Source organism: Homarus americanus, unplaced genomic scaffold, assembly GCF_018991925.1.
Source record: "Homarus americanus isolate GMGI-L3 unplaced genomic scaffold, GMGI_Hamer_2.0 scaffold45562, whole genome shotgun sequence".
Classification (NCBI taxonomy): Eukaryota; Metazoa; Arthropoda; class Malacostraca; order Decapoda; family Nephropidae; genus Homarus; species Homarus americanus.
In genome coordinates this window covers 596,026-620,832 of record NW_024744839.1, presented here as the reverse complement: position 1 = coordinate 620,832, position 24,807 = coordinate 596,026, and the positions used below count along the sequence as shown (strand labels likewise).

At 42.5% G+C, this 24,807-nt stretch overlaps 1 protein-coding gene across 4 annotated transcripts in view; it reads left to right on the top strand.

Annotated features, from left to right (window-relative positions):
- Nucleotides 1-24,678, top strand: part of LOC121878201 — an 89,591-nt gene extending 64,913 nt beyond the window's left edge. For 2 of the 4 annotated variants that reach the window (XM_042384272.1, XM_042384274.1), the window contains exons 3-4: nucleotides 21,275-21,456; nucleotides 22,288-24,678. In XM_042384272.1, the coding sequence (XP_042240206.1) occupies nucleotides 21,275-21,456; nucleotides 22,288-23,653 (1,548 nt within the window). In that variant the 3' untranslated portion in view covers nucleotides 23,654-24,678. Of the gene's footprint in view, nucleotides 1-10,654; nucleotides 11,256-20,134; nucleotides 20,314-21,274; nucleotides 21,457-22,287 lie in introns of those variants that run through there. The other 2 variants (XM_042384271.1, XM_042384273.1) reach the window with 2 other exon arrangements.
- Nucleotides 24,679-24,807: the final 129 nt, after the last annotated feature.

The window sequence follows — 24,807 nt, the reverse complement described above, 5'->3', positions numbered from 1 at the left end:
CCTCCCTCCTCTCCCCTCCCCTCCTCTCCCCTCCTCTCCTCTCCCCTCCTCTCCCCTCCTCCCCCTCAAGCAGCTGTTACCCTCGGGATGCTTGTACTTAATTATCAACACCTTCCCGTCCTCTCACACTCCTCCCTCCCTCTCTCCTCCCTCTCCTCCCTCCCCACCTCTCTCCTCCCCTCCTCCCTCACCTCTCTCCCTCCCTTCTCCCTCACCTCTCTCCTCCCCCCTCTTTCCCTCCCCTCTCTCACCCTTCCTCCCTCACCTCTCTCCCTCCCCCTCCTCCCCTCCCTCTCTCCCACTCCTTCCTCCCTCACCCCTCCTCCCTCACCTCTCTCACTTCCCCTCCTCCCTCACCTCTCTCACTCCCCCTCCTCCCTCACCTCTCTCACTAGCGTTAAGCCACAGTACCTCATCATCACTAACCAGAACAACTTTAGGTGTAAAAAAATAAACCACTGATATGCTTTGCCCGAGGTATACCTGCCCACCTGACCTGCGGTTGAATTTAGGTCAGGTCATCATTATTAAAGGTCAACTCATTGCACCACCTCACCCAGGCCTGTTTGTGTCTATTAATTATCTCTAATGGTGTGTTTGTATATTGTCATACATGCGCTAACATCTGTCTCTTAAGTCTTAATATCTCATCACTTATTATCCATCAATATAAATACACCTGAATAATCCCGACCTGGCAACTCGACCTTAACACCAGTTACCGGTAATGTGTCCTTAATTATTAGTTATTAACGCATACCTGGCAGGTGAAGGTCCCCCTCCCTCCTGCTGCTGCATGGCGGATTTTAAATGTCTGAATAATGTGTACATGAACGACACCCACTTAATTAACTCTTGACCCATGATCACTTAACCCATAACCCAAAAGCAACTATGTATGACCCATGATCAATTGAGGCTATGTGTACCATGACCCATACTCAGGTATATGGACAAAACCCAGGATTAATTAAGTCCGTGCAGTGTGTATGCATGACCCATGATGAGTGAGGTAATGCATAGCAGGGCCGGATTCAAGAGTGGGCAAAGTGGGCAGCTGCCCAGGGGCCTCCACATATTACAATATTTTATTTATCTGTTTATTCATTTGGATTACTTTTATTTTCATTCTTTAAAATTCATGTTTATCTTGTCCATCACGTAAAACTATGTTCAGCAAGAAGGGTGATAGAAATTAGGCTAGCTACTCCTTGAAATTCATGAATACCTGGTTTTCCTATGAACCGTATATTTTTAATATCTTTAATATAACTGCATATGGCTTCAAAATTCTCCAAAGAAGTGTTCAAATTTCAAAATTTTCCCGGGGGGCTTACAACGCCCCCTGGAACTCCCAGATGTTTAGGCTCGCTTCACTCGCCACCCCACCCTCTTGGGTAGTTATAATGAGGGGGGCCTCCACAAAGAGGCTGCCCATGGGCCGCCACAGGTCTAAATCCGGCACTGGTGTATGGTCGTGTATAATGATCATACAGGTCTCGTGGTCATCACTCACTCAATCTTGTATTCATGAAGAGTGAACAACAACGATGAGAGGCAGTGGAACTAACCCAGCAACAGGTGATAACAACAAACAAATGAGCATCGGTACAGTATTTATGTTCTTAGATTCAAAACACAAGATAGCGGCTTTTCACTGTTAATAGAAGAGTGTAATTACTAAACTTGTTACGCACTTAAAGACCATAGTTGTTGAGGCGCAATAAAAACATTAACATAAACATTAACGAAAATAAACAAATATCACTAAAGTTTCCGAGTATATCAGTCAACAGTACTCTTGTGTAAGTTCACTTATCCTTAGAGATGATGGCAGGCGTGTGAAGATTCAGTGGTTAAAACACATGTTGGTTGGTGCCATTACTTAGAGGTGTTGTGAACGTGTCGGAGAAAATGTCGATAAATCGTACTGGTCCCTCTCTGCCACACACACACACACACATTGCAAACAGGTATAGACAAGTGAACAAGCTTAACACAAAAATTCACGTGTTTTGATCGCTATAAAAGTAAACCGTCTGGTGCATATGAAAGATAAGATAACGTTACAAGTCTTTTATCTCCACGGGGGAATATTGAGCCAGAATTATTTTTTATTAGTGTCGCTTCTTGCTAACACGTCACGCTGCCTCACGGACAATAATTTATCACATTTAAATACTAAATTAATACACCATTAATCTTGATCTATTTCATATTAATTGAAAGAGAGTTGGATTTATACTCGTACACCTGTGTCTGTGTCTGTTTGGTTAATGAAAACAGATAATCACTCACGTCTGTTCAGTAATCCGTACCTGTTGTCCATGTACAGTATGTATAAACAACAGCAGGACCAGCTTAAGGAATGATTACTTCTTGCATATTTTGTAACTAGAGTCGACCATCTCAGTATTAAAATGAACTATGAGACATTTTTCTTTGTATTTTCTGTTATTACATTTTTTTTTATTTTCCAAGAGAAGTATGGAGGCACGGCAATGTATTACTTCCCTTCATCTCTCTTCCCTTGTATAATATTGTCATTTCACTTCGTCTTCATTTCTTTGTTTATACTTACTCTCTCTTTCACTATAATATTACTCTTCAGTTTTCACGAAGCAAATTGACTCCATTCTACAGCGAGACCAAAAACACTAATGAGAAATTTACAAAATATTATTAAAAAAAAAAGATTTATACATCATTAAATCAATTATTAAATTTTAATATCTGTATAAAGTTCTGTTTTAAGTTCAACTGATGATTACCAGTTAGTTTATTCTACCTTATGATAAAGCACCCAAACGCTATACCTAGGGAGGTTAGGTTAGGTTACGTTTGGTTACGTTACATTACGTTATAGTTTAGTGTAGGTTACGTTAGTGTTAGGTTACGTTAGTTTAGGATAGGTTACGTTAGTGTTAGGTTACGTTGGTTTAGGGTAAGTTAGTACGTTACATTACATTAGTTTAGGTTAAATATGGGAATAAGGAAACTGTACAAGTGAAGGCGGGCCAGTTAGAGAATTAAGAGGCTGGCACATGACACAAGTCGACGCTAGTCAAGCGTGGGAGCTCCCCTTGATGCTATCTGGTGACACTGTTTTGGAAGCTGTGCTGACTGGCTAATGTAGTCAGTACTTGTTTTTTGTATGTTGTACCTGAAGGCCACGACTGTCCTTAATATCAATGTAATTAAACGTTAACAGGTTAGTTTGTGACTTAAAATAATATACGGGTTAATCCAACACTCATACACATACAAGACTCACCACTGACCTCATCCACACGACGAGAGGTTGCAGGTGGTGGTGGTGGTAACGAGAGGAGAGCCTGGACGATTGTTGCTGATAACTTTTAGGTGGTCCGCTACTTAACTGCTTATGTACATTTCCTGCTTCTCTAAACTGATTAATAATTCTTCCAACGGCTGTTTAGATTATTTGGAGGTTTGCCACCACACCGTCCCCCCGTCTTGTGATGAATGTGTAATAATTTATCTGAAAATAAAAATGAATCCGTTAATATAAACAAAAAGTGAATACCCATGTTGTGTGACCAAGCACACACCCACGTACAGGTGAATTATTCGTCCTTCAGACGGTAACATACTGTATGTGTGTCGCCTCTCCCACACCCTCTGCGTCTCTCACCAACAGAGGTCTTCAGGGGAGTTTTCTAAGTCAGATCCTACACAAGACGTCAACAGTTAATGCTTAAGAAAGACGCAACACTCTGGTTGACACAAGACCTTTATAGTGAAGTATACTGTACACCTAGATGTTAAGTACCCGGGCATGGGCACCATCGACCTCGTACCCTGCCTTCCTGCACCTTCCTCACCCACAGACAACACCTGTGTCTGTCACCTGTCTGTGTGTGTGTGTGTGTGTGTGTGTCAAAATCAGTCTGAACTAAATAAAACTAGAAACCACAATGGCTGTACGATACAACTAGTATTAGCAACTAGGCAAGACTACTTGCGCCTAAGGGTGCTGGGGAAGCCCCGAAATTCAGGACTAGTATATCATTAAACCTAGTATTAACTTAACATTCAAGTTTAAACTAGTTTCAACAACAGAATTGTGTGGAATTACAAAGTCACCATAACATAATTGTAATTTGAAATAAAAACTAATGGCAAATGGCGAACCCGAAACATAAGAACATAAGAATGGAGGAAACTGCAGCCGGCCTATTGACCCACACTGAGCAGTCCCGTTTATACCCAACCCCTATTGCTCATATAAGCATCCAACCTATGTTTGAAGCTATTCAGCGTATTCGAGTTAATGATGATATTTGGTAACTTGTTCCACTCATCCACTACTCTGTTTCCAAACCAGTGTTTACCTATTTCACGCAGAGATTTAAATTTGTCTAATTTAAAACCATTGTTACGAGTTCGCTCCTGGTTGGATAGTTTGAGTACCTTTGTAATGTCCCCTTTGTTTAACCCTGACTTCCATTTATACACCTCTATTATGTCGCCCCTCACTCTATGTCTCTCGAGGGAGTGCAAATTAAGATGCTTTAACCTGTCTCTGTATTCAAGGTTCCTAATGCCCGGGATTAGTCTTGTCATTCTCCTCTGGATTCTTTCCAATGATTCTATATCCATTCTGTAATACGGTGACCAGAACTGAACTGCTTAATCCAGGTGAGGTCTCACAAGCTCTAGATATAATTTTAAGATGACCTCGCTAGTCTTGTAACTAACACTCCTTTGTATGAACCCAAGTACTTTATTAGCCTTGTTACGAGCAAAAACACATTGTTTACTTGGCTTAAGATTCCTACTTATCATTACTCCTAAATCTCTCTCGCAGTCGGATTCCACAATGGCATAGTTGTTCATCTGGTAACTGGTTTCCCTGTTTACATCTCCTATACTGAGTACTTTACATTTGTCCACATTGAATTTCATCTGCCATTTTTCCGACCATTCGAAATTTTTTTTTAGATCTTCCTGTAGTTTTGCAGAGTCCTCGTCAGATTTAATTACACGTCCTATTTTAGTGTCATCAGCAAATTTACTTATGTTGCTGTCTATGCCGATATCTATGTCGTTTATGTATATAATAAATAATAATGGTCCAAGTACTGAGCCTTGGGGAACTCCACTAGTGACGTTGCTCCAATGGATTTAGTGCTGTTTATGCTCACTCGCTGTTTCCTGTCCCCCGTAACCACGCCCTAATCCATTTGAGGATATTACCTTTGATGCCATGCGCTTCTACCTTTCTAATTAGTCTTTCGTGGGGGACTCTGTCGAAGGCTTTGCTAAAGTCGAGATATACCACATCATAATTGTGCCCCTCGTCCACAGACTCGAAAACTGATGAAAAGAATATTAATAGATTAATTAGACATGAACGCCTGCTTGTGAAGCCATGTTGGGAATCATTGATCAACTTGTGCCTCTCCAGGTGGTTTCGAATAGAGTTTGAAATAATTGATTCTAGTAATTTACCTACTATTGATGTTAGACTGATTAGGCGGTAGTTAGAGGATAGTGATCTATCCCCCTTCTTGAAAATCGGTATTACATTCGCTATCCTCCAGGATTCTGGCACGACACCTGTTTTTAATGACACGTTAAACAACTTTGCTAAGGGCATACTAAGCTCATCCTTACATATCTTTAATACTCTGGCAAATATCTCATCGGGACCAGGTGACTTATTAGGCTTCAGTTTATCTATTTGCTTATTAACATCGTTACTAGTCACTACTATCTCGCTTAATTTGTTTTCTTCACTATCTCTGAATAGAGTCGGTGCCTCGGGTATCATGTTTAAATTTTCGGTGGTGAAAACTGTTGAAAAATATTTATTCAGATTATTGCTCATTTCTCCATCATTATCAGTTAGCTCGCCGGTATCTGAACGTATTGGTCCACTCTTATCTCGTGTTTTAGTTTGATACATTTGGTAGAATCCTTTGGGGTTTGTTTTCGCCTCCCCTGCTACCTTCAGTTCATAGTTCCTCTTGGCTTTTCTTATCTCGGTCTTAACCCTACCGGCCAATACCTTATAATACTCCCGGAGGTAAAATTCGCCACGATTTATCCTTCTACCTATAGCCTTCCTTTGGCCAATAATGTTCTTTAAATAATTATTTATCCATTTAGGGTCATTGTTGTCTGATCTGAGTTTTTTGTATGGTATGTTCTGCCTTTGTGCATTAAGTAACTCGTTATTTAAATTGTCGTGGAACTCGGCAATCTCAGATCTCGTTATCAGGTCGGTGTCATCTTGGTTCACATCCAAGCGTGATACCCCCTCTCTCAGCTGCCTCTTTAAACTATCAAAGTTTGCCCTTCTGAAATCTGGGACTTTAATGGAATTCCCTTTACGTCTGACCTGAAAATCTAACTGGAATCTAATTTCTTTGTGGTCGCTGTTGCAAGTTCGTTCCCTACCTCGACATTTCACCTTAAAATTTACATCCATAGCTCTAACGTAACCTAGTATAACCTAACCTAACCTAACCGAGCCTAACCCTACCAGGCAGTTTTAGGATGTTTAATCATCAGGATAAATAAGTTCATGGGCTAATGTTCAAGTGATCCAAAGTAATCTCCCACTGGTGTACTATCAGTGTTACCATCAGCAGCTGTAAAAATAGTAATATTGTACCTCAGGACCAGCAGGGACTATTTCCACAGGACAAGATAGCCCAGGCCTTGACAGAGTATGCTGGTAGCACTTACCGGACCGCCGCTCTGTAATCGTCAGTGATACGCAGGTGACCCCTGAGTGTGTGTGTGTGTGTGTGTGTGTGTGTGCGTGTCAGTCACGTGATAAGGACTTATCCGGGGTTGTTAAGCTTTGGTGTTTATGGGTTGATAAAGATAAGCTGCACTTTAAGATTATCCACCCTAATGCTAACCCTAACCTTGCCTAACCTAATTTAACGCTACCTTAACCTAACATAACTTAAAATAACATAACATACTGCTCTAACCTAAACCTAACCTTAATCTAACAAAACTCGACCCAAACCTAACCTAACCCTAATCTAACAAAGTTGACCCTAATTTAACCTAACCTAACCCTAATCTAACAAAACTTGACCCTAATTTAACCTAACCTAACCTTAACAGAGATTATTGTAAACACCCGAGGCCAAGTAGTCGTCCACAGTAGGAGTCAGACCCATCCATTAAGGTGTAATCGACACTTGTTATCGTTTACAGTATAAGCAGGGGATGTATACACGAGCTGGAGACGAGACCAAGACGTCATAGCTCATCAACAAGAACACTACTAAGAAAATTAACCTTCCTTACCTTATATTGCTGGAGTATTTCAATGCTTAGGGTATATTTCTTATCGCCATGGTTATGTGTTTCGTGATGGAGTCAAAAGAACTTCTCTAGTGTCAAGTCTTACTAATATCTTATCTCTTGTGTTAACATGACCAGCTGCTCTCTGAAAGAACCTTAAAAGATAAACCAATAACTCGGTGAATAAGTAAACAATACAAACAGAGAGATGTATAGACTCAATAAACACCTACAGTATATGTAACATAAGACTCGCTAGAAACACTAAACTATACTAAACAAAACGGAGCTGTGTAACGTGTCGCACCAAGCCACTCTCAGCTGCGTGGCATGTGTAAAGGCTCTGGCCACCCTTAGTTCACACCGACTTAAAAACAAACATACAAGAAAAAACACGATTCATCGATAGACTGGAAGCTGTCGGAGGTGCCTGTGGAGGTCACTCATGACGTCACATAGATCCCTCTCTCTCTCTCTCTCTCTACCGGTCAATGTTCATTTGTCTGGCAATCTTTCTTACACCCACTGGCACCCTGTATAGTGCCACGGAGGAAGACTATGAAGAACGGTGAGGAACAGGTGGTTTTCACAATAAGTCTGAGAGATAAGTTTATATTATTAATGAATCACCGTGAATCATCTCAACCAATAAACATGAAACTCCGAATTTATTTCTTAACAGCTTAGTTCTCATGATAATCCCATTTAATTATAACATACATACATACATACATACATACATACATACATACATACATACATACACACGCAGACACACACACGCATACACACACACACACACACACACACATACACACACTTTCACACACACACACACACACACACACATTATTATTATTATTATTACACACACACACACTTTCCCACACACACACACAAACACACACACATTATTATTATTATTATTACACACACACACACACACACACACACACACACATACACACACACACACACACACATACACACACACACACACACACACACACACACACACACACACACACACACACACACACACACACACACACATACATACACACACACACAGGTTTAGCAGTGGGCTACTGCACCACCCTCGCCATCGCCACTTTCTGCCACCTGCAGCCCCCCACCCAACTCGCGCAGTCCGCCACTACAACAAAATTCAGCCCATAAGAGCCCGCACTGATAGATATAAGAACAGCACCATCCCATCTATTGCTTAAATAATAAACAACTCCTGATTTATGTACTGTACAGCCCTGTAAATGTATTCAATGCATATTATATCATTATGTCTAAATCAAATGTAAGTTTGTATATTTTCAGCCACAGCTGCAACTCTATTAATAACCGTTTATTATTATTATTGTACATACACACACACACACACACATACACACACACACACACACACACACACATACACACACACACATACAGTATACACACACACACATACACACACACACACTCGTCTGGTAGGCTCACTGGCGCCTGGCCAATCTCACATTACCTGAACACTGGTAGATTATAAGATAAACTAGAAGCCTAGAGCATCCACACTAACCCATCGTCATCCCACTCACCCATCGTCATCCACACTCACCCATCGTCATCACACTCACCCATCGTCACTCACCCATCGTCATCCTCAACCATCGTCGTCCACTCATCCACACTCACCATCGTCATCCCTCACCCATCGTCATCCACTCTCACCATCGTCGTCACTCGTCGTCCACTCACTCGTCATCCACACTCGTCATCGTCGTCCACCTCGTCATCCACACTCACCCATCGTCATCCACACTCAACCATCGTCGTCCACACTCATCCACACTCACCCATCGTCGTCCACACTCATCCACACTCACCCATCGTCATCCACACTTAACCATCGTCGTCCACACACATCAACACTCATCCACCATCATCCACACTCACCCACCATCATCTACACTTACCCACCATTATCCACACTCATCCACCATCATCCACACTCACCCACCATCATCCACAATTATCCACACTCATCCATCATCATCATCCACTCATCCACCGTCATCATCCACACCCATCCACCATCATCCACACTCACCCACCGTTACCCACACTCACCCACCATCGTCCACACTCACCCAGCGTCATTCACACTCACCCACCATCATCCACATTCAACCATCGTCGTCCACACTCATCCACAATCATCCATCATCATGCACAATCACCCATCGTCATCCACATTCAATTATCGTCTTGACCCACTATCATCCACACCCACCCACCGTTACCCACAATCATCCAAAATCATCCACCATCATCCACAATCACCCATCGTCATCCACATTCAACCATCGTCGTCCACACTCATCCACACAGACCCACCATTATCCAAACTCACCCACCGTTGCCCACACTCATCCACCATCATCCACCATCATCCACACTCACCCAACATCATGCACAGTCACCCACCGTCACCCATCATCATGCACTCACCCACCGTTATCCACACTCATCCACCGACATACACGCTCATCCACCGTCATTCACACTCATCCACCATCATCCACACTCACCGACCGTCATCCACACTTACCCACCATCATCCACATTCACTCGCCGTCATCCACACTCACCGACCGTCATCTACACTTACCCACCATCATCCACATTCACTCACCGTCATCCACATTCACTCATCATCATTCATACTCACCCACCGTCATCCACAGTCACCGACCGTCATCCATTCACCCATTGTCATCCACGCTCACCCACCGTCATGCATACTCATCTACAATCATTCACATTCACCCACCGTCATCCATTCTCCCATCGTCATCTACACTTACCCATCGTCATCCATTTATCCATCGTCATTCACACTCACCCATCGTCATCCACACTCACCCATCGTCATCCACTCACACAGCGTCATTTACACTCATCCATCGTCATCCACACTCACCCACCGTCGTCCACATTCAACCGTCTGGTGGTTAGTGTCTTCTCTGGGTCGTTTCTTGCCGCTTAGGATTCAGTTGAGGGTCACTTTAGCAGTTGTGATGTGTTATTTTGTTAAAACACACACACACACACACACACGTACACATCATTAGGCGAGGCGTCACCTGTTAGCACATCCATACATATAATAAGGGCATCAGTCGAGTAAAGTTTGGTCCACCAACGTCACCACGACCACCAGCGGGCACCGTGTTGCTAAGGGAACCGGTTACGTTACGTAGATGCGTATACGTCGGGTCCTCAGCTGCTGTCCGGCCTTCAAAGAAAACGAGTGAAGTATTTTGGTCGAGCATGTGCGTTGTGAAGCGAGCGAGGGAGGGAGGGAGCTGTAGTACTAGTATCTATCCTGACGTCCGAGGAGGTTGGGCTGTTGTGAGAGCTCTGCCGCCTCTCATTCACACACAGTTTCGGGTGTATCACCGAGTCGTGTGGATCAATCTCGAGGGTGATAATGTCTCCTGCCCCTCGTCCTGGGGTGGTCATGAATTCAATCAGTTGTTGCTTCACCTTGAGAAGAGTGCACGAGTCTGGGGTAACAAACAGATGTACACGTTTGTCGAGACTCCATATGTAGAATACTGAGTTGGCGTGTAGAACTTGTCTCCTTCCGGGACCTGAGAGTACCTGAAGGGCAGTACTTGCCTGCTGCTGGAGAAAACTAAAGCATTCGAGGGGTTTTGCCCACCTGTCGGATCTACTCGTATATCACCTGAATTTCGCATTTGACTTCTGCTGGACTTGGAGTACCCGTAGCCGGAGAACCAGTACCCGTGGAGCATAACAGTACCTGCCTGGAGACGCTGAAGGAGGAACCATGTCGGTGGGGGACTCCGTCACGTACCTTCCCCCGGAGCTGCGACCCTCCCGGACCCCCTCCTTCGCCTCCCTCAATAAAGAATTTTCCCTCCTTAAGCCAGGGAAACAAGGTGAGCCAGCAAGTAGATAAGTAGATAGAATAGATAATAATAATAATAATAATAATAATAATAATAATAATAATAATAATAATAATAATAATAATAATAATAATAATAATAATAATAATAATAATAATAATAATAATAATAATAATAATAATAATATAAAAACTCGAAGGAAATCCACAACTAACATAAATTTACAGGTGTAATTTCATATATTAATTAAATGTTCATTTTATCCTTCTCTTTTCTCATATGAAACTTCAAAGTAAATACATAGGTGAGAAATATGAATATTAATGTTAACTAACGACCGTATTATTAAACATCTTTCCTTGAAGAGGGTCGTTAGTACTGTACTGCGGTGTCCCTCAGGACTCATTTAGTTTAAAACTCGGGTTGAAACACGACGACCTCTTCAAGGGAAAATGTTGTTTAATAATACGGGAGTAAGGCTCTTCCTCTTGGTTTAGTTAGTTTAGGTCGTTTTCGCGGTTCAAGAAGACCTCGAACCCATGGGGAGGAAAGACACAGGACACGAGGACTTTAGAGTAGAACATTGTTGGGGTATCACGTAAACACAACCTGAAGTTATGGTAAAATTACCGAAAAGAAGGATTCGACGGCGAGGGTGACATCACTACAACATAAAGATTTGATAGAATGACAAGCAAAATAAGGTCACGGCAAGATCAATGCACTGTAGTCATAAGTTACAGGTAATTGGTGAAGAATTTTGTCACATAAGAGAAATGTGATCCTTTGTCGAGGCTGAAATCGTGAGCATCGTCAATGAAAGTCAGACCTGAACGGTAGTAGGTGTGGGTGACCCCTCCCCCCCCAAAAGATGACTTGCTGTCACTATGTTACTTGTCGTTACCTGAACACTTGTGATTTACTTGGCGTTAGTATTCACCTTATTTACCTCAAGTACAATACCTCGTGGCCGCCACCGATAGAGGTAGTCACGTCGGGGGAAGGTGGGAGACGGCCTGTGTTGGGTCTCTGTATTGTTCTTGGTAGTCTTGTCCAAAGCTATTTGAAGGTCAGTCCTGTTCTCGTTTCCACAGCTTCAACTGGTAGACTGTTTCATAGTTCTATCAGCCTCTGTTTGAAGAGGTACTTTTTTATATTCGCCCTACATGACACCTTGGTAACTATGACTTCCTGTGTTTGTCGCGCTTGACACCTTGAAGAAGTGATCTGGGTTGACGTCTTCCATCCCTTTCAGGATTCTTAATGTCTCGATGAGGTTCATCCTGAATGATCATTATCTTAATTCTATATTAAAAGAAACAACTTTTGATTCTCAGAGTTTGGTTGACTGTCTTCACTGCTGGCGTCAAGAAAGTGTTTTCCAAAGGGCAGTTGTGCTGTGCGTTATTTTACCCCATGTGAAGACTCCAATACTTCGCTAAATTAAATAGCCTTTGCCAGACCTGCGACAATTGGCAAAATTCACACAAACCAAATAATTCACGGATGCAATGTCTTCCTGGTTTGCCTCCTTCCCGATAATCTTTCTCTATGTTTGTCTTTGGTACCCCCAAAATGTTCTACACTACTGAGGGTATACGCAAACACTTGTTATCTTGAAAATAGGTTCTTATTCTCGTACGGGAGATGTACAGGGGAACTAATAAGACAGAGCACTTCCACACCATAAGGACTGGTGGTCTCCACTCTTTGTATCACTGCGCACTGGCATGTACAGATGCCAGCATTCACAAGCTGAATACATAAAATGTAAATATGATAATTCATATACATAACATGGTGCATAATAAATGGAAATATTACATAGGATTAATACATGTTCTGTAATACTTTACTATACATAATTAATAAAGTAATATAATAATACACAGCTTAAGGTACTACTTCGTGTCCATATTATACACTTTCTACCGCCCATAAACTTGATATAAAATATTTTCATCCATATCACTCCGCCTACAGGATAGGTAGTAGTTTCACTATCATTCGCCCTTGAGGTGTGTGATCCAGGTGGGTTAGTAGTAATCATTTAAAAGATAAAACATTCACATTATCCCCGCCTTCCTCCCTCCCTTCCTCACCTTCACCACTCTACCTCCCCCTTCCCTTCAGCTGAGCATTTGGATCACATGTAGATTAAGCACCCCAGATTATTTCACCTCATAATTAAACACCCTAACCTAACCTAACCTATGCAATTTTCCCACAATTGATGTTAAGCTGATTGGTTTGTAGTTAGAGATTAGTGATGAAACAGTTAGATAAATAAACCGACAGATAGCTAGATAGATAGATAGATTTTTACCCATTCATTATTTCTTATCTATTTATTATACACAGTGACACTAACAGCTCCGAGCAACAATGACACAAACAGAGATGCTGCCTACACAGTGATCGATATTTGAGTCGTTGTTGTCTTGTGGTTGTCAGGGGTTGTGATGGCAGTGATTGTGGGTGTCGGAAGTTGTGGTGGCAGTGATTGTGGGTGTCGGAAATTGTGGTGGTAGTGATTGTGAGTGTCGGAAGTTGTGGTGGTAGTGATTGTGGGTGTCAGAAGTTGTGGTGGCAGTGATTGTGGGTGTCAGATGTTATGAGTGTCAGGTATTGTGGGTGTCAGAAGTGATGAGTGATTGTCGGTGTCGAAAGTTGTGATGGTAGTGATTGTGAGTGGAAGTTGTGGTAGGATTGGATATTAGAAGTTGTGATGGTAGTGATTGTGGGTGTCAGAAGTGGTGGTGGTAGTGATTGTGGGTGTCAGAAGTTGTGATGGTAGTGATTGTGGGTGTCGGAAGTGGTGGTGGCAGTGATTGTGGGTGTCAGATGTTATGAGTGTCAGGTATTGTGGGTGTCAGAAGTTGTGGGTTGTTAGGTATTGTGGGTGTCAGAAGTTGTAGTGGAAATTATTGTGGGTGTCGGGAGTTGTGGGAGTCAGAAGTTGTTGAAATCAGAGGTCAAGGGTGTCAGAAGCTGTGTCATAAGTTATCGGTGTCAGATATTGTGGGAGTCAGAAGTTGTGGTTTCAGAGGTTGGGGTGTCACAAGCTGTGGGAGTCAGAAGTTGTTGAAATCAGAGGTCAAGGGTGTCAGAAGCTGTGTCATAAGTTATCGGTGTCAGATATTGTGGGAGTCAGAAGTTGTGGTTTCAGAGGTTGGGGTGTCACAAGCTGTAAATGTCATAAGTTGTCGGTGTCAGAAGTTGTGGGTGTCAGCAGTTGTGGGTATCAATGTTGTGGATGTCAGAAGTTCTTGGTGTCAGAAGGTGTTGATGTCAGAAGTTGTGGGTGTCAGAAGTTATGGGTGTCACAAGCTGTAGGTGTCATAAGTTGCCGGTTTCAGTAGTTGTGGGTGTCGAAAGTTGTGATTGTCAGGAGTTGTGGGTGTCAGAAACTTTTGGTGTCAGAAATTGTTGGTGTCGGAAGTTGGGGGTGTCAGCAGTTGTGGGTGTTAGTAGTTGTGGATGTCAGACGTCGTGAGTGTCACAAGTTGTAGGTGTCAGAAGTCGTGGGTGAGTAAATAAAGGTGTTTTTAAGCACGTATGGTATGAATGAACACCAGACAACAGCTGTTAAAACTCAAGAACTACTCTCTCTCAACACATGGGACGCAACTCTGTACAGCAATATCCATAGATCGGATTTATTGGAAAGTCGGAGGTTGACCTTGATGAAGAAACCACACCCTTGAGAATCTTGGCTCTTTCCTAGAGGTCACCCTCAACTCTCTAGATAGATAGATAGATATATAGACATTGCAGGTATACAAACAATGTACATAGACAGTGCAGGTATACATACACAATGTATACATAGACAGTGTGGGTATATACATAATGTACATGGACAGTGTAGGTACACAAATAATGGTAAACAATACAGTATGTTTACACATTTTTTTTTTTCATTTTCCAAAAGCTGAGGAACACATTATTATATTGCAATCGTTTATTACGACAAAAAATCTATATTACAAAACTTTACCTCTGTACCTGTCATTGGGATCTGTGCCACGCCTGCTGTGCTGTATAAATGCTCGTCAGTATCATATAGTAGTAGTAGTAGCAGCAATAGTAGTAGTAGTAGTAGTCGGCTTTGCTCTGCCTCAGGGGAACGAGAGCATCGGCCCCAAAGCCGACAACAGTTGCAGATATTGAATTATGAGGCAACAGTCACTGAATGCAGCATAGATCTGCGGCTCAACTATATCAACACAGCTAGGATAGTTACTTATGTATTAGGACATTTAATTTTAAGGTAATAAAATGGTGGCGAAGGTATGGTTATTAGGGGAGGATGGAGGCCATAAAAAGTAGTAGTAGTAGTATAGTTATCATAGTGTAACGCCTAACACCTGTTAACTTAGGCTGAGAGACGATCACTGGCCTCTCCTCTAAACTTACTTCAGCTGACTTAAGAGAAACCTGTTTAATGTTAGTTAATAACCTGTTTAGAAATATGAAAGGTTTATCCTTTAGTCAGCCACAAGTTGTCATATATGATGTTGCCAGGTGTGTACATTCTCTTACTGTTGTCAAAATTAATTAACTCTAGAAATAGTTAGTGTTCGTATGTGAATAAATAGATCGACAAACACATACAAATACTGTGTGAAGTAAAATTAATCAAATGGATCTTGTATATAAATATCATTCAACTTCCTTCACATTAAAATATATATATACATATATATATATATATATATATATATATATATATATATATATATATATATATATATATATATATATATATATATATATATATATATATATATATATATATATATATATATATATATATATATATATATATATATATATATATATATTTTTTTTTTTTTTTTACAGTTTTTGAATACGAGAATTATCATAAAAGGCAACTCCATTGTGTGAAGTAGTAATAAGAAAAACACAGTATTTCTCACGTACGAAAAGCTTCTGGGTTGGGTCAAGAAAGGCGGGAATTTTGCTTATTGATTAAATGCAACTAAAATATTGTTGAATTATATTTACTTCCATGGTTATTTACATACCCTTGAGAACGTCGGCGATCCTTATCCACCTCCCTTCTGCACCTGAATTTATTTGCGTAGTTTAGGGCTCGCCAGTGTGTGTGTGTGTGTTGATCTTATAGTTTAGAGTGCAAATGGTGGACCACGTGAAGGTTAGACGCCCCAGCTTATTTCACCTGATGATTATCATTCTAACGCTATCGGGAGTAATTTGGGTTAGCTTAGCTTAGCTTTGGTTAAGTTGGTTAGGTTAGCGTTAAGTTCTTTATTTACCAGGTGAAATATAAGATGGGGTGTTTAACTCTCACGTGGTCATAAATAGTTATAAAGACTATAGTAACACTGACTCCGACGAGATGAGATTCTCCCTAGGGACTTATATGTTTTAAATACTGTACATGTATGTTAATATTATCTATGAAGGAATGAGACGCTTCAAGTACAATCGCATCATAATTTGTTAGCATTATGTTCAGTCGTAGGTTCATCAGGTGTTACTTTTTTACTTTTACCGTTATCCTCTTCACCACTGATCGGCTCGTTAACCGTTTGGGCGATCGGTCAAGTCTCTGTTACACACTGTTGGCAAGTGCTGGGCATGCACCGGCTCCTGAATGTATCTGAACCTGCTCCAGTGCTGGTCGTCTGGTCTTGAAAGAGCTTACACTCGGTGCCGTCACAACACTCTCTGGTAGGTTGTTCCAAGAGTTCACAACTCTCACTCCGAAAAAGTTAGCCCTCACAGTTTTCTGGACTTGCGGCTTCTTCAGCCTTAAGGTGTGACCCTTGTGGGGCGAGCGTCCGCCAGCTCCAGGTAAGGACACTCGACTGAGTAGTGCCCTTTGAGATGTTTATACACCTCAATTAAGCCCCCCCCCTTGTCCGTCTGTAGTATAAGCTAGTCAATTGCAGGCGCTCTAATCTCTCAGGGTAGCTGAGGTGCCGAAGTGCTGGCACCAGCCTGGTGGCTCTCCTTTGGATATTTTCAATCAACTGACAGTCCCAAGCATATCTCGGGGACCAGACGGGGTGACAGCACTCCAGATGGGGAAGTACCTCACTCTTGATCGTTACAAGGGACGGACCACCTAGATTTCTGAACGACCTTCTTATAAGGGCTAATAATTTAGTTCCCCGATTCACCTTCTCGCAATGGTCCGAGAACTTAAGCTCATTGTCAACATACACACTGAGGTTCTTTTCACATTCAGTCTCAATTAATGCAGTTTCATGGCCCCGTTGAGACATATGATACGCCCCCTTACCGTTGGTACGTCCCAGGTGCACTTCGTGACATTGAATCTTAGCTCCCATTTCTTCGACCATTCTTGAAGCTCACACATATCCTTCTGCAGCTCTTCACAATCTGCTTGGTTCTTAATTTCCTGAAATAACTTAGCGTCATCCGCAAACATTTGTATGGAGGAATGTGCAGCGTCTGGCATGTCATTGATGAAGCAGACAAACAACAGCGGGCCCAATACACTGTGGTACTCCTGCTTGCGGTCATGGAGAAAGTCTCCGATCCACACTAGGACACTTCCCCGAATCCCTTACCCTTCCAATTTAATTTTCAGCCTTTCATGGGGTACACTGTCGAAAGCCTTGGCAAAATCTCGGTATATATTGTAGATATAGTCTTGGTCAAATCTGGCCTTGCATGAGTTCACACTCGGTGCCATCACAACACTCTCCATTGGTGTACCTGCATGGTACAACTGCAGTAGGGCACACGTGGAGCTTTGGTCCCTTCTTTGCGCAGCAGACAACGCATGAACTGCACCACTCTTCCACATCATTACGCATGCCAACTCAGTAAAATCTTTGCTACAGGCGACTCAGGGTCTTCTTCACTCCCAGATGTCCACTGGTTGGATTGTTGTGCATCTTCCTCAGGATCTCACCTTCTGGGGAAGCACTGTCTGTCAGTACCTGTTGAGGCCATCGGTAGTCACCCACTGGCGCTGCAGCAGACCATCCTTCAGTCTAAGAGCATCCTTCTTCCTCACTAGGACGACTCCTTACGCCCATGGACTGCTGGACTTTTCGACCAAGACCTTGGTGAATAAGGTCCCCTACCGCCTTCTCCATTTCCTGGCGATGAGCTAGTGCTATCCTCCGAGGTTGCTGCTTGATCAGGCTGTGATCCCCAGTGTCGATGATGATGTACCAGGTCTGTACAACCCAGGTCTAGGTCCCCTGCAGAGAAAACGTCCATATACTCCAATAACAACATCATCCAGGCAATAGGATTTCCTGGAAAACAAGTCCTGCAAATGGTCGAGCAGACCATTTTTCTGTTTTACCATGCTCCTCTTGCAGGTCCTTGGCTGCTGCTCCTGATCGACCTCGTGCCACAGTCCAACAGCCACTCCCTGCTGTATTTACTTTGGCCGGAGAAAGAAATTGGCCCAAATTACAGGTACCTCTGCAGATGGATCGCCTAAGGTTTTCCCAACCATCACTCTATCTTCTACTCCACACTGCTCATCAAGCTCCACCATTCCCAGACGGGTATGCAAGGCACCGTTCACCTTGCATGGCAACAGCACCTCTGATCTTGGGTGAATAACTACTGTCTGCCTAGCTGTAACCTTTGCACCTGCATGCTTCACAGTCTTCAGCGGTACCCACTTTCCTTTAATTTTCAAATGCCTCGAGCCAAGGTCCAATTGACACTTTCGAGGTAGGAGGTAGTCCAGGCCCAAGACGCAAGGGTCTGCTATATCCGCTACATAAACCTGTAGGATTTCTTCTTCCCCTTCTAGCTTGATGCTGATATCCACTGGTCTCTTTAGCACTGTGCAGTGTCCAGTTATCCTGCACAACTGCTGTGATGTCTCAGGTATTTTTCGGTGACTAACCACGTCCGGCCTCACAAAAGTCTGCTTCGAGGTTGTGTCGATCATCAACGAACACCTTATGCCATTGATTTCACCTTCAACCTGGACACTGCTTACAGTAGCTCGGTTGCATTTTGCCAATCGTGGAGCTTTGGTGAGACATGCTGGTCATTGCCTCTCAGCACCAGACATCTCTAGTTCCCCGGTCTTCTTTCCCTCTCTTGCAATTCTGTCGGCAATTCGTCTAGAAGTGTCCATCTTCTCCACACGCCCAACAACTTCTCTTCTCCATTTTCTCTGTATTGCCCTTTGCTCGCTCTCAGTTCCACTGGTACCAGTCCTCCTGTTTGTGCCAATCTTTTCACAATACCGAGGGGATTACCCTAGTTTAAGAGAGCAGGGTGTGGGTAGGGTGAGGTCTAGTAGCCTTACTTATTATGACTGAGGAGGTATTTCTTAGTACCTGTACTGTGGTCATCTTGCTTATTCAACAGGATGGGTACTCATTTGACCAAGTACTGTATATGTAACACGGTATAGGGTAGAATACATAATAATGACTGTAGGGGGGCAGGTAGCTTGGTTAATACGGGTGGGGTACTATGGACTCACTGTCTTCCCATCCATGATAAGTTGATCAGTTTAGCCTAAAGTAGTGAGTTTGCTTACGAAATGTCCAGAGCTAATTATCTCAAGGTTTTCTTTCAAGCTCTCAATGGTCTTCGTAACCGATGACGTGAGAATCTGGTTCCACATTTTCCCAACTTGGTACGGTGAATGTTCCTAGTCACTTCAGATGTAACACTGTATTTAACGAGTCCACTCAAACGCAAAATTACCTTCCAAATTATATTATAATTACAGAGACTTTATTAATTAGATGAGTACTTTTGGAACCAAATAAACTTGAGAGAAATTTAACTTTATAAGAATTGTCTCCTAACTATTGTTACTAGTGTTTACTTTTTTTTTATTTGTTCATTTATTTTATCGCTAATTTATATGGAAGATCATATGAACAATGTTTTCTTAACAGATTTGCTGCGAGGACCCCGACGTGTGGTGAGGCTGTGTCTGTGCTCCCTCGTACTGCCGGCTGTGCTCATCACTATCCCACTGTACGTGCGTCTTGTCCTCTACCCTCCTGGCCACTACCCTATGATGCCCACTGACCAGCGCCTCCTTAGTCGACACGTCTCCAGCCTCTGGTGCCAGGTATGTAGTGCCATGTATATGGGGACACTGGTGGTGCCAGGTATGTGGGAATGCTGATGGTGCCAGTAATGTGGAGAAATTATTGCCTAATAAGTTGTGGTGGGTATGTAGGGACTGATGGAGCCAGGCATATGGGACACTGTTGGTGCCAGGTATATCCAGGTATATGGGACACTGTTGGTGCCAGGCATGTGGGACTGTTGGTGCCAGGTATATGGGACACTGTTGGTGCCAGGTATATGGGACTGTTAAGCAGGTATATGGGACACTGTTGGTGCCAGGCATATGGGACACTGTTGGTGCCAGGTATATCCAGGCATATGGGACACTGATGGAGCCAGGCATATGGGACACTGTTGGTGCCAGGTATATCCAGGTATATGGGACACTGTTGGTGCCAGGCATGTGGGACTGTTGGTGCCAGGTATATGGGACACTGTTGGTGCCAGGTATATGGGACAATGATGGTGTCAGGTTTGAGGTATGTGGTACAGTACCTGGTAAATGCCATGTTGTTTACTTGGGTTGCTGATCTACTGACAAGAGACTGACAAGAGAGGTGGAGGTGTGTCCAAGGTCTTCGTTTATTGTGCTGTTTATGTTTGCACAGGCATCAGAGGCACTACTGGTTGGCCCCGCCTCTCTTGACAGTTTTATAGAGTACAGGCACTGGTGCTTGTTACCTGAGACCTCCCGGTGAGAACAGTGAGGTGTCTCTCTTGAGGTAACGCTACCCACAGTACAGTGCTGGCCAGTTAGCAAGTCGGAGGCCAAAGGCTGTCAAACCTTAAATCTAATCCAGTTTTTCTCTTCATACATGTATTATTAAAATGACTCCAGGATAACTGTTCCTTTAATGAATGATTGGGTCAGCCTCCCCTCACCATCCCATGAGTGAGCAATAAGATCACACCGTACCAATCCAATTCCGCCTTTCTTACCACACACCCTCCTCCCGCAGGCGCAGACCACACACATGGACGGCAACTTTAATGGTTACCTACTGAAGGGCGCCCCATCCAAGGATTCCCAGCGTCGTACCCATGTCATGCTCAACAAATTGGTCCTCAAGGACGACGTGAAAGAGTATTGGGGCTTCTACTTCCTCAAGGGCTCCACTATCACCATCTCTCTCTGCTCCAGGTAGGAGAGGGAGGGAGGAGGATTTTTAAGACATAACAGGAAAATTCTGACTGTTTCATCTTGTGACAAGGGACTTTAAGCCCACGTGGGTTGTCTCTTATGTGTCCTTAGAATGTCAAGTAGGATAAGCACAAGAAAAGATTACATCTTAATGATATGTGTGTGTGTGTGTGTGTGTGTGTGTGTGTGTGTGTGTGTGTGTGTGTGTGTGTTTGTGTGTGTGCAGTATTATTACCAATTAATCAAAACAACATGCACTTCACACAGGGTAATAAAATAGAACAACAGGTTAATCTACAGTACGTGAGGATGGGTAAGGTTGGTTATAGGAATTATTTAAGGTAATGTTTATCCTTCCTCAACCCATAAAAAAAGAACCGGAAAATAAAATTTGATCTCACCTGTTATGATGTAATATTCTTGTTTGTCTCTTACTTAAACCTTACATTTTCCCTCTTTCCTCTCCTCTATCAGGCAAATGGGACAGTAGGATTGACTAAGTAGAGAAGTGGAGAGGTAGTCACTCTTGTCCACTTAGAAATAAAGTAGAAGATGAGTGCAGATGGAGATTAAATCTTTAGCTTGAAAACTTCAAATTCACCTGAAAACATTGATACCTTTTATTACTCCTCCGCCATTGATAGTGACAAAAATATACTAAAAATACACAGAACAAAGTACTGTAGTAGTAAATCCTTGGGGGTATTTTCATCACCAATGAGACCAATACCAGTAATGTTTCGACCAATCTTCGAATTTTTATGATACTCACATTGTACTGCTATTTTAGGTAGTTTTTGTGTTGTATTAACTGATGATGTTGTGTGGCAGGTGGGACGGAGGCCAGCTGATGATTCTCCGAGGGTTGGAGAACCTGCATCGCTGCGCCTGGATCGGAGAGGAGGACTCAGCCGAGGACATGGTGGAAGATGATGACGTCGCCAGCAATGAACGCCATAAGCTGGAGGAGCAGTCTATGAGAGGTGGTCCGAATGTCTTCACAACGCCTGAAGAACTTCCTGACGTAGAAAGATCTTCATTTGCTCAACAAGGGCATTCAGCTCCTGCAGGTGATCCTTCTCCTCCACATCATCTCCAGTCAGAAGAGCGTCGTCAGAGCATCAGTGAGCTCCTGCGGAAAGCCATCAAGATGAGCAAAGGCAAATCGGAGATACTTAGAATCCTTCATGCTGAGCGTAAAGCTCACAATGCTGAAAATCAGCTTCAAGACAAGAGTCAATTCTTCGAAACTAATACCGAAAACTCTACAGCTGGTGCAGTCAAACTCGTCATGGATCTTGATGAGGTAGAAAAAGTGACAAGCAACCAAACTGATATGAGGAGAGATGCATCAGCAGCTCACGACCTCCCACAACGGCTGAAAAAAGTCAGCAGGAAACTAAAAAGTGAAACACGAAAAGATAAGCGAAGACGTGAAAAGAAAAAGAGGAAGAAAGGTAACCCCCGTGATGAAAACCTCACTAAGGAACTCTTCCCTAAAGATGACAATTTAACACGATCAAGAGCTAAGAGATTCATCGAAGACAAAATTGATAATGAAAATGGTGCTTTCGAAGAACTGGACTCTGATGATATTTTGAGTGTAATAAGTGAAGTAACTTCCAATCAGGGAAGGAGGAACTTTTCGTCAGTGGAGCGGGCAATTGGAGGCGAGATCTTTTTTCCCGAGGGCTTAAAGTTTGAGAGAGGAAGGTTTAATCAGTCAACAGCAAATGACAATTCGAATGAAGAACACAGGTCATCGTACTCGAGCAGCGAAGAGGCTCTGGCCAGCTGTGAAGGGGTCATTCTCACCCTGCCATTGGTGCCTTACAGGAGCTGCAGCTACCAATCCATAGAGATGAACAAGATTGTTTATGATATCCCCATCACGGGAACTTACTACTTTGTATTCTCCAGCGACAACGAGATCTATGTCAATGATCTGTATTTCAACATGACAATGGAGAGGGTTGTATACAACACCAAAGAGTCGGAGGAGCTTTGTGTCAACACCACAGACTGTACCATGCCACTCAAGTTCTGGTCTGAAGAACAGGCGGTGGTGGAAGTGCCACAGGAGGGTAGGTGGGACCATGCCTACATCCTGGATACCAAATGTGAGCCTCGTGTGTATATGTACCTCACCATGCTCCTGCTGGTGCCACTGTGTATCATGTTCTGTGCTTTACGCTGATGCCTCCCACTGTGATTACCCAATTCAATAGAGACTGTGTGATTATTCTGAAAATCTCAGATGTTAAGGTAAACGGACTTGACCGAGAAATGTACTTTTATTGAAATGATCTACAGCTTCATATTTTGTCGCTTCCAGCAACATTTTTTCTTTTTTGCAAAACCTAAAACATATTTATTACATAAGCTCATGTTTACATTTATTTGTGTGTATGTTTACTTGCATGCTCATATAACTTATTCAACCATGGCTGTGGTATAGAGATACAGTAGTGGGAGTCTTTCATACACACCCTGGAGACTCCTGCCTTCAGTCTGTGATATTTGGTGGTCTCACACAAAGACCTCTCATGTTCCGGTAGAGTTACATAAAGTTATGTGTGTGGGTTTTGTTCAGTAGATCTGTAAGGAGATACAATAGTGCTAAGCTCTTAATGAAACACATGCTGTAGGGCCGTGTGGTGGGTATATAGTAAATTTAACCGTAAAATACTTAAAATTGTGAGCCGAGGTTGTTGCCACTTAGTGGAGTTATGTTGTGTTTATACAGGGTGTGTCAAATGCTCAGTTGCTCACACTCATATGTCAACATACTGAAGAATTCTTTTAAGGCAGGAGTGTAAGAAAATTAACACAAAGGTACTGAGAGCATTCAGAGGAGATTATGTGTAAGAATTTATATATGTATATAAGGTTATGGTAAGTAATTTAAACTTTTAATTAAATAAAATTAATTAGTGAATTCTGACTGTGAGTACGGACTTTTGGGACACCCTGTACACTTAACAACAAAATAATATAAGATTTTTCAGTCATTATAAAGAAAACAGTACATTAATGGGATTCGACTGACACCATGTCTCTAATATTGGCATGTGATGTAACTTGACATTTGACAGAGCAGTTATAGTCTGTTGACTATAGATATTATGTAGAACTCCTTCATATAGTCAGTTAGGTCATATGCCTAAATGTGTTATATTATTGTCTCATGTCACTGAACAACGATTCGTCTGACAAACATTTTGTTAATTATTAATTACCCTGATCTCTATTGTTGAATAGTGTTAAGAAACATTGTTTTATATAATGTTTATCTTAGTTTTGTTATACATTTTCTATGCATTTCTACAAACAAAAAGGTTAAAAAATCTA